At 37.4% G+C, this 10,328-nt stretch overlaps 1 protein-coding gene across 1 annotated transcript in view; it reads left to right on the top strand.

The window, feature by feature from the left end:
• LOC107685659 (fer-1-like protein 4) overlaps positions 1-10,328 on the top strand; it is a 33,869-nt gene extending 23,541 nt beyond the window's left edge. Inside the window, exons 26-46 of the mRNA XM_016482325.1 lie at positions 327-461; positions 818-991; positions 1,555-1,665; positions 1,886-2,047; positions 2,361-2,526; positions 3,302-3,420; positions 4,069-4,185; positions 4,283-4,322; positions 4,853-4,956; positions 5,101-5,235; positions 5,336-5,431; positions 5,936-6,063; positions 6,315-6,485; positions 6,778-6,932; positions 7,557-7,738; positions 8,164-8,249; positions 8,375-8,473; positions 8,983-9,224; positions 9,330-9,631; positions 9,742-9,842; positions 9,959-10,328. Of these exons, the coding sequence (XP_016337811.1) occupies positions 327-461; positions 818-991; positions 1,555-1,665; positions 1,886-2,047; positions 2,361-2,526; positions 3,302-3,420; positions 4,069-4,185; positions 4,283-4,322; positions 4,853-4,956; positions 5,101-5,235; positions 5,336-5,431; positions 5,936-6,063; positions 6,315-6,485; positions 6,778-6,932; positions 7,557-7,738; positions 8,164-8,249; positions 8,375-8,473; positions 8,983-9,224; positions 9,330-9,631; positions 9,742-9,842; positions 9,959-10,139 (3,006 nt within the window). The 3' untranslated portion in view covers positions 10,140-10,328. The remainder of the gene's footprint in view (positions 1-326; positions 462-817; positions 992-1,554; positions 1,666-1,885; positions 2,048-2,360; positions 2,527-3,301; positions 3,421-4,068; positions 4,186-4,282; positions 4,323-4,852; positions 4,957-5,100; positions 5,236-5,335; positions 5,432-5,935; positions 6,064-6,314; positions 6,486-6,777; positions 6,933-7,556; positions 7,739-8,163; positions 8,250-8,374; positions 8,474-8,982; positions 9,225-9,329; positions 9,632-9,741; positions 9,843-9,958) is intronic.

Raw genomic sequence — 10,328 nt, 5'->3', positions numbered from 1 at the left:
TTTGAACAGTAGCGTGTGTGTGTGTGTGTGTGTGTGTGTGTGTGTGTGTGTGTGTGTGTGTGTGTGTATAAAAATACCTTGCTACGTGTACTGCGTTAGGCTAAGCGAGACTTGTCATTTGCACTTACATATTGTTGCTCTTTTGTTAGTTTTGATTGCTTCTGTTGTCCTCATTTGTAAGTCGCTTTGGATAAAAGCGTCTGCTAAATGACTAAATGTAAATGTAAATGCAGTTGGATCTGAATGGGCATTGAGATGAGCCTTTCAATCTTTATTGATAACAATTTTGTGTCTCAGAGACTTTTAAAAGATTTTATTCTTTGCAGGTGATGGAAGAAACTCTGTCCCCGACGTGGTCTGAGTTACTCCTTTATGATCAGGTTCTGATGGAGGGCAGTAAGGATGAGTACAGAGAAGACCCTCCTGTGGTCATCATCAAAATCTATGACTACAACAAACTAGTGAGTGATAGTTTTTAATGCATTAGCTGTTTTGGAATGATATAAGCTATGAATCAAATGTAAATGCCCCTTTAAAAAGCCATGCTCAAACAATAGCATAGGTTTGGTTCTTCTAACATTGGTAAGAACATTTTTAAATAAAAAAAATAAAGATGGACCATGTTTTCAAGTGCAATGTTAATGTTATAGCATATTGATTATTCCTGTTTAGAAAGTGTACTTATATACTATATACAGTAAGACTATATGTAATGTCAATTAATAGTCTAGAATACTAAAAGTCACACCTATGAATGTTTATTATACAATGTAATATATGTAATAGCTTATTGTGGTACATTTGAATGTTACAACAGGGCAGTCCACAAGCCCTTGGTTGTGCATTTGCAAAGCCGGAGTTGAAGTTTGTGGAAGAGCCATATAAAAAACCCCAGCTGCAGTTTTTTGAGATCACAAAAGGCAAGAGCAAAGCTGGTGAAATTCTGGCAGCTCTTGAGCTCATCGAGTTGGATTACTCAAGCTTTGGAGAGGTGGGACTCCTGTTTTTCTTATGAATTTCACTGCAAAAGACAGTCTAGCTTAAAACACGTATAGACATGGCTTACAGCATTCATTTGTCTGTTAGAGAACAGCTTTATACATCTGAGTAAATAGAAGGATATATATATTCAAATATTTTGAAAGTAGTCTCTTATGTCCACCAAGGCTGCATTTATTTGATCCAAAATACTGTAAAAACTGTAATAATGTGAAATATTATTACAACGTACTGTACACAAATAACTTCTATTTTAATATGTTTGAAAATGCAATGTATTACTGTGATGGTAAAGCTGGATTTCACAAAATGTTTGAGAAATCATAATTCTAATATGCTGTTTTGGTGTTTAAGCAACATTTCCTATTATTATTAATGTTGAAACCAGTTGTGCTGGTTTTACCTGACGGTAAAGACGACTTGTAGCTACTCTGTTATAGATCAGTGCTTGTAGCCAATCCTGCTGTCTAAATTCACCTCCACCTCTATCTATAACAGAAAGTCTTAAAATATGCCTTTTAAATGTCACGTTTGTGTGCTCTGAATCCATCTCAGCCAGCTCTGCCTCTGGATGTTGACCCCAAGGAACCACAGTACATTGAAGAAGAATGCTATTATATCATCCCTGAGGGTGTTCGCCCTGTGCTCAGGAAATACAGAATAGAGGTACAACCTTGAACAGATATAAACTGAATCAAAAGTTTTATTTAACATCAACATTTTAAGGTCTTAAATGCCAAAGAACAGATTGATTTATCAGATCCATAAATCATCCCCCAAGAGAGCGTTTAAAATAGCAGCACGTATTGACCTACTGCACAAGTTTACCAGCTGACTGGTTTGCTATGTGGCTACAGTGTTTTGAACTCAAACCCTTAAACGGCAGGTGCTGTACTGGGGCCTGAGGGACCTGAAAAGAGTCAACCTGTTTGAAGTGGAGCGGCCTCAAGTGAGGATTGAGTGTGCGGGCCAGATGATCGAGTCGGAGGAAATTCAGAGCTACAAGCTGAATCCCAACTTCAGTGATGTGGTTAAACACTTTGATGTTGTAAGACTTTCTCTTTTCAAAGTATTAGACCTTATCTCAAGAACTGTGTTGAGAACATACTTCCCATACAAGCTTTGATCACATATCCTGTCTCAGAATTACTAAGTTAAAAAGCAAAGCAGGTGAGATTCAGGCTGCTGTTGAGTCTGATGTCTTCCTTAGAATGATTCATCACACAATACTGTATGTAGTCAGTACATGTTAAATTTGATATTTAAGGTCTTATTCAACTTTTTTTTTTAAATGTAACATTAAATGTTTGATTTTATTATCATAATTGCACAGTAACTCATAACTGGTCATGTGTCCTCAGGAACTTCCAGAGCTTGTCTACCTGCATCCTCCTCTTACTATCTTCGTAATGGAGCAGAGGGCTTTCGGGAGGCTGGTCCTGGTGGGAACTCACGTGGTCCAAAACCTTGTGCAGTTTGGTCCCAGGGACCAAGAGGAGTGGAAAGATGAGGAGGAGGAGCCTGAGGGTATGGCACTTTCTATAACTCATATGTTTGTGGTTTAAAGGCCAAATATAAAGCATCTGCTGTCCTGATATGTGTACATAAATAATTTACATTCAAAGGTGCACCACATTCTCTTTCTTTATAAACTAGGATGGCATGACACTTTGTTGAAATGAGAAAAGACTCTGACCACACTTATATGCACATTATTCTGGTTAAAGATCTATATTCTGGTTGAGTTTTTGAAAAATACTTTAGAAGATAGCACTTGTTTGGTTAACTGAGTATTTTGCACATGAATTCAATTAACTCATTTCTCATTCATGCTCTTGACAGCAACACACGATAATTACTTCCAATGAATTGCAAAATGAAAGCTCATGAGAACTCTTACAGCAATCTTATATTGTTTGTAAAGTCTGATTGATCCAAAAATAAGTTTTTATTCAAAGCAACCGCCTTTTGCATTCATAATTGCATTCATTTGGCCCGGTCCATTGAACAGTGGATGCTCTAAATAACATGATCACATTACATGTAAGTTGTAATAATATTTCAGAATAATACTGTTTTTACTATTATTGATCAAATAAATGCAGCCTTGTTGAGCATGAGGGACTTCTTTGAAAAAGATTAAAAACTGTACTGACCCCAAACCCCAAAGTATTTTAATCAAGAGTATAAACCACATTTTCGAATAATATCAGTATTTTTGCACATCTAAATGTGGTCACTGTTGTAGACTGTAGCTTTTAATATATTTTAATATAGAACATTCCTAAACATTCGTCCACAGTTTTAGAGAAGAAGCCTCCCCAGAAGACCACTCCTCTAACTACAGTGATCACCATGGATTTGGGAGGACTTCCTCTGAAGCATAGCAAAATTCCTATTAACCCTCTTAATGTAGTCATGGTAAGTTTCACTGTCTTTATTTTTCAGTCCATAAGAATGAACACTATCTTCAGTGTTCCTCAAATGGCTGCTCTCCATATGTGTGAAACAGTAAAAAAATGGTATCTGCCATCTTCCACCAGTTTCTCAGAGGTTTTGCAAACACTTTTATTCAGCCACATACTGATACACATAAACACCAAATCAGCATGTGGCTGAATAAAAAAATGTGGTCGTGGGGTATCTAGCCTGGGTGCAGTGACGTTAGTTGACTGCTTTGGGATGTTTGAAATAGCTCCTAATGAGTACTTGGTGCACATGTTTTTACCCATCCACAGTCTGCAGTTATTAAATGTGAAGCCCTTTGCACCCATTAACCTGTTGATTATGGTGTGAATCTGCTGGTTTGTTGAGCACAATGAAGTGTGTTCCTGTGGCAGTTTGAGCTCCTGCTGTTAGATCACTCTGATTAATTGGGCAGCCACTGCATAGCCAAGACCCCTGCTGACATCCAAATGAGATGCTTTCAATCCTGAGTGTGTGCATTTGGCTTTTAAAAATCCGTGTTCATGTGCAGATTGTTAAGGCCTGTTCACAAATTCAAGGTTCGGAACGAGTAAATTAATTTTATTTTTAAAATTAATGTATTGTGGAAAACTGCGTTTTCAGTCTCCAATCAAAAAGGTGATTAAAAAAGCGGAGGAGTTAGAGGAGGAGCCGCCAGAAAAGGAGGAGCTTGATTGGTGGTCTAAATATTATGCATCACTGGCTGAACTCGAAAAACAGGTGATCACTTAGGCCTATTTTGATAATAGACAGTTTAAACTATGTGTCTTATTGGTTTTCTCAACATGTAAAAGTCTTGTTTCCATCTCTTCTTCAGGAGGAGAAAGAGGATGATTTGGAAGATGGACAAGATGGAGGTATTATAAATGCAAGCATAATTTAATTGCTACACTGATTTTAAATGAATCAGCGTTTTTGAACAAATCAGAAGAGTGAATGAATCAATGACTCATTCATAAAGACTTACATCACTTATATCACTAAATTGATCAGTGTCTGTATTTGGAGTAGCATACCAACTCTGAACAAAACCAATCAGACAGAGGACTCAAAACATATTTGTGCACTTAATCCACACATAAAAACTGATTGTCAAATGCATTACACAACAAAATACCGAATGTAGTTGAACAAGGCATGAACCTGTGGTTACTCTGCGAGGATACCTGTGTGAATCTGAAGGTAAATTACTTTATGCACTAAAAATCAGCTATGGGCTGATTGAAAGTGAAATTACTTCTGAGAAAAGTTCTAGTGTAATATGTTTGTGGATGCCACTTGGATTGAGCACACATTTTTAGTGTGACCTAAGTGACCACATCTTCTGCTTTAGGATGCTTAGGACTAAATGTATTTCAAAGCATCAGTGTAATGTCACATTCTTCAGATGGAGCACCACTGAGCATGTCAGCACTAGAGGCAGAGGATGATGACGCTGTGATTGAAATAGAGCCGCCTGCTCCAAAGAGGAAGAAAATTGCCACCATACAGGTTTGAAATGTTCTTCAAACTGCAATCCTTTTATTTCTTTCAATACAGTGATTACAGTGTTTTATTTCTGCTCTTCGGCCATCTAAAACTATTTGCATTATTTGCAATATACATTTTTTTCTTTTTTTGTATTTCATTCCCCAGCTTTACAAGTCTGAACTAGAAAACGAATTCAGTCTGTTCATGGACTGGTTGCACATATTTACTGTCTACAAAGGCAAATCCAGCCTGGAAGATGAAGAGGAAGATGAAAGTACGAGATATATGGGTAAATACAAGGTGAGATGTGCATTTTGCTAAGCTCTGATGCATTGGATCAAAAGTGTGACAGCATGCATGAAAAAAATTGGGGTTAAAGCAGAGCTGTGCTTCATTGCAGGGATCGTTTCTGATGTACCCCATCGCTTCCGAAGACGAGGATGCAGACTGTCAGATCACTAATGGAATTCCCAAAAATGCACCCATAAAAGTCCTTGTGAGGGTATATGTAGTAAAAGTGGGTATCAGTTGTTCAAAACAAATTCCTTTTTTTTTTAATTTACAAATTCTGCACAGTTAGTAGAGAAGAGTGGACATGAACATTTTAGATTTTAAATTTATTTAAATGTATGAGGGAAAATTGAGATGTTGTAATTTTTTATTTTAAGTCAGTTTGAAATAGAAATTCACCCTATCTATTTTCTAAATGCATGTTATTGGTCTTATTGTGAACGATTCATTCATGCGTGTTTCTCTCTTTTTATTTTTTGACCTCATAACTTGATTATCCAGTGAACGTCAGACTTCTCTCTGTCTCTCTAGTGATGTATGCCGGATTTCTCCAATCATTTTTTGAAGATAAATAGTCCTGCATGTATCAAATTACACAAAAATTAGAAAAATGTTAAATGGTTTTAAATGGATTCATCATTTCCCCTTATATTTTCTGTGCATTGAATCGGAATTTGAACTGTTTATGCTTTTTCTTGTGAACCCCAAGGCAACCAATCTGGCACCCACAGACCCGAATGGAAAAGCAGACCCCTATGTGGTGGTGAAAGTTGGGCAGCAGCAAATGGACAGCAAAGAGCGCTACATTCCCAAACAACTGAACCCAGTGTTTGGAGAGTAAGTGCCATCTGTTCACAAAATTAATGGAAAAAACCACAACATTCAGTATGGCGGCTGTAAGAATGAAAAATTTAATTGCGTTTTTCATAGAGGCTTTGGCTGTATTTTTTACTCTTGAAGGCACATGCACATTGACAGCCTGAAAACTATAGTTGTTTAGCGTGATTTGAGCTAAAGAGGCTTAATCTATGATATTGTTCTCAGATTTGATTGCTGATTTGATATGCTGAGCTCTCATCTCCCCACAGAGTGTTTGAATTGACCGTGTCCTTCCCCCTGGAGACAGAGCTCACGCTGTATGTGTTTGACCACGACCTTGTGGGCTCTGATGACCTGATTGGTGAGACCCGCGTGGACCTGGAGAACCGTTTCTACAGCCGCCACCGTGCCGGGTGTGGCCTGGCCCTTCATTATGATAAGTGGGTAATGGTTTTAGCCTGTGATGATGGTGGTGATAATGATTATAATGATGGTTAGTATTATTATATTTGTCGTGAACCACTACTGTCGTTGTCATTGTTGTCTACATCATCATCAGAATTTCTCAAAGCTCATTGACTGCTTTAAGCTAATATTAGAAGAGCTGTTGACTCAGTTGATTGTTAGCAGCTGCCAAATTTAAGAGACTGAGATAAATCAAGCAGTTTTGTGGCCTGATTTTCATTTGACTCTCTGCAGGTTAAATCATATTAGACTGACTTGTGATTTCAGGGATGGCTATAATAAATGGAGAGATGCCAAGAAACCCACTGCGATATTACTGGAGCTTTGCCGCAAAAATGGGATTCCACCTCCAGAGTACAGAGAGTCTGAAATTAAAGTTCTCAACAAGATCTTCAAGGTTCCCAATGAGGCTTTTCCAGAAGGTGGAAATACAATTTTATTAATATAAAATAAAGATTATAAAGCACCTTCATGTAATACAAATAGTAATTTTGTGTCCTCTGTTGTCCAAATGAAAAAAAAAAGAGTTTGGCTTGAAACAGAGATACAAAAAATATCCACATCCTTTTATTGTTTCATGGCACTGAACTGCGACATTTGTCTTTTTTCTTTGTCAAAATGCGAATTTGGTCATATGAATTTGTGAAATATTCTATATTTTTTTTATTTTGTTTTTGAATGTATATATATATATATATATATACAGTGGGTACGGAAAGTATTCAGACCCCCTTAAATTTTTCACTCTTTGTTATATTGCAGCCATTTGCTAAAATCAAAAGTGGGTAGTTCCACAATTAGTTCTGGTACTATGAAAAGGTTCCTGCGGTGCGAAAGGCCCTAAACTCTAGATGGCGCAGTCCGATAGGTCTAACTCACATTAACATTGTCATGTACATTACCATGCCAATCCCTCCGAGAGTTGTCATGACAGAAATATAAATGTACATATACATGTACTCTTTAGCGTTTTCAACTAGATTGAGGTCTGATGACAGACCATGTATGGCGTACCTGTTTATTAATATGAGACTTTGGTGCTGCAGAGTTGCTGAAGAAGAATAAGAAGACAGAGGAAGACTACGCAGAGCTGGATGAGCATAAAGCTCTGAGTGTCCTGCAGCGCTGGAAGGATATGAGAGAATTCAGTGAGGGAGCGTGTCCTCTGGTTCCTGAGCATGTGGAGGTCCGCTCACTGCTTAATGCGGAAAAGCCAGGCCTCCCTCAGGTCAGACTCCATCGCACACACACAGTGACTGATTAGTCTTAGGCAAGGCCATTTAGCTTGGATCAAACCATCATTTAAGTTGTGTCCCAAATGATGCACTGTACACTATACACTTATTCTATGCACTATGTATATAAGTTGAAATATGAATTATATAAGGTTATTTTGACATCCAACATCAGAGTCTGATAGCCCGTCTCATTCCAGAATGTCATTAAAGCTGCAACAGTTCACTTCGGTTAATTAAGTGCATCATCTGGGCATTTGAAATTTCACTTTGTCTTTTTAGAATTTTTAGTGAGCACACTAATCACACTATAATAAAAATGGCATAGAGTAACACACAAGTATGCAAATTGGGATGTACTATTGTACTCCATGTAGTTGCAACATATTTTCTGATGTCTTTGTCTTTGATGTGACAGGGTTATGTTCACATGTGGATCGACATGTTTCCTGTGGATGTACCTCCACCACCACCTGTTAATATCAAACCTAGACTTCCAGAGAGGTAATCAGGAGATCACAGACTTCATGTAGAGAATTAAAGATCTGAAGATTTCTTCCTACAGCCTCTTAAGTTGCTGATGTGCAGAGTTTGTGTAATGAAAGAAAAATATATCCCCATGTTTCTAGTTATGAGATGCGTGTGATCATCTGGAATACTGACGATGTCGTACTGGATGATGTCAATCCTTTCACCGGAGAGCCATCAAGTGACATCTACGTTAAAGGGTGAGGATACACAAGAAATGAACTAAAGTTTCTTTGATACCGCTTTAAAGTTCTCTATTCCATATAAAATTCAATAATAATATTCCATAAAAAAATTCTATATGTAAAATAGGAGATCTTTACAATTTTTATCTTTTAACGAGTTATGTACTCAAAATAATCAACTTTATACACAACAATTCATAGTTGTTTTTTTTTAAAGAAATTAAAACTTTTTTTTTTAAAGAAATTAAACTTTTTATTCCGCATGGATGCATTCAGTTAATCAAAAGTGGCAGTGCAGACATTTTAAAAGTTTAAAATACATTAAAAATATATTATATATTAAATAAAAAGTTATTTTAATTAGTAATAATATTTCACAGTATTACTGTTTTACTGTGTTTTATAAATAAATACAGCCTTGGTGTGCATAATAGACTTAATAAAATCCATTTAAAAATTCTTACCGACCCCAAACTTTTGAACGGCAGTCTATAATAAAAAAATATTATTTTTACATTCACCAGCTGGATTAAAGGTCTGGAAGATGAGAAACAGGAGACGGATGTGCATTTTAATTCCCTCACTGGTGAAGGCAATTTCAACTGGCGCTTTGTCTTTCACTTTGACTATCTTCCTACGGAGAAGGAGGTCATCTACAAGAAGAAGGAGTCCCTATTCGCCCTTGAGGAGACTGAATTCCGCCAGCCGGCTGTTCTGGTGCTGCAGGTCTGGGATTATGACCGCATCGGCTCCAATGACTTCTTAGGTTAGTGGTTTTAGTTACTAGTCAAGGGTTCATGTATATGAAATCTAGTGAAATTTTCTAGTTGGTCAGTAAAAACATGAATTCCTTTCCAACGGTTGTGGCCAGGATCCATAGAGTTGCGTCTCAGCGATATGGTCCGTGCAGCAAAATCATGCGAGCAATGCAGCATCAAGATGGCCAAAGACAAGGCTGGCCCTCGCTTCTCCATCTTCCGCAGCAAGAGGATGAAAGGCTGGTGGCCGCTCATCAAACTAAAGAGCCAAGAGGACATTGAGAGAGAGGAGAGGGAAGCAGAACAAGAGAAGAAAAACAAGAAGAAGAAAAAAAAGAAGTCAAGCAAGCGTAGCCAAATGAAACCAGAAGATCTGCAGTTTGTGGACAACAGTGGGAACACCTTTCTCCTAATGGTACAAGCACTTTGTCAATGCACTAACATTGAGTAAAATGAATGTGGTAACACACCTGTTTACTTTGTAAAGGTAGACTCAGACTCTTCATTCATTAATGTGGTTTTCAGGGTAAAGTAGAGGCAGAGTTCCATCTAGTGACAGCTGAAGAAGCTGAGAAGAACCCTGTGGGAAAAGCACGCAAAGAACCTGAACCTCTGGACAAACCAAAGTAAGGGACTAAAGCTATCTGTGCATAATATATATATTCATATCAGTTTGCATCTTTTTATTTTTATTGGGTGTCTATTAAAATGTGCTACATAAATATGTTTTTGTCCCCTTAAGCCGCCCCAAGACATCCTTCAACTGGTTTGTGAACCCATTGAAGACCTTTGTGTTCTTTATCTGGAAGAAGTACAAGAAGTACATCATTGCTTTGATCATTTTGGTTATCCTGGTGCTCTTCCTCTTCCTCATCCTCTACACCCTGCCTACACACATCAGCCAGCTTATTGTCAATGGATGAGAAGGTGTAAACGGAGAAATTTATGAATCAACAGGGGAAATAATGATACACATAGCTTTTAATGCTTTTAATGGAAAAGACAAAAGCAATAATAAATAGAATAAGATTTTAACAAACAATTGCCTGTCAATAAATTCAGTGCAGTTTAATGCTTTATGATTCAATGTACACTAATGTTCAAACGTTTTA

The sequence above is a fragment of the Sinocyclocheilus anshuiensis genome, unplaced genomic scaffold (genome assembly GCF_001515605.1).
Source record: "Sinocyclocheilus anshuiensis isolate Anshui unplaced genomic scaffold, SAMN03320099.WGS_v1.1 scaffold257, whole genome shotgun sequence".
In the NCBI taxonomy this organism is placed as follows: domain Eukaryota; kingdom Metazoa; phylum Chordata; class Actinopteri; order Cypriniformes; family Cyprinidae; genus Sinocyclocheilus; species Sinocyclocheilus anshuiensis.
Note: the sequence above shows the minus strand (reverse complement) of the source record. Positions and strands in the feature narration are given on the sequence as shown.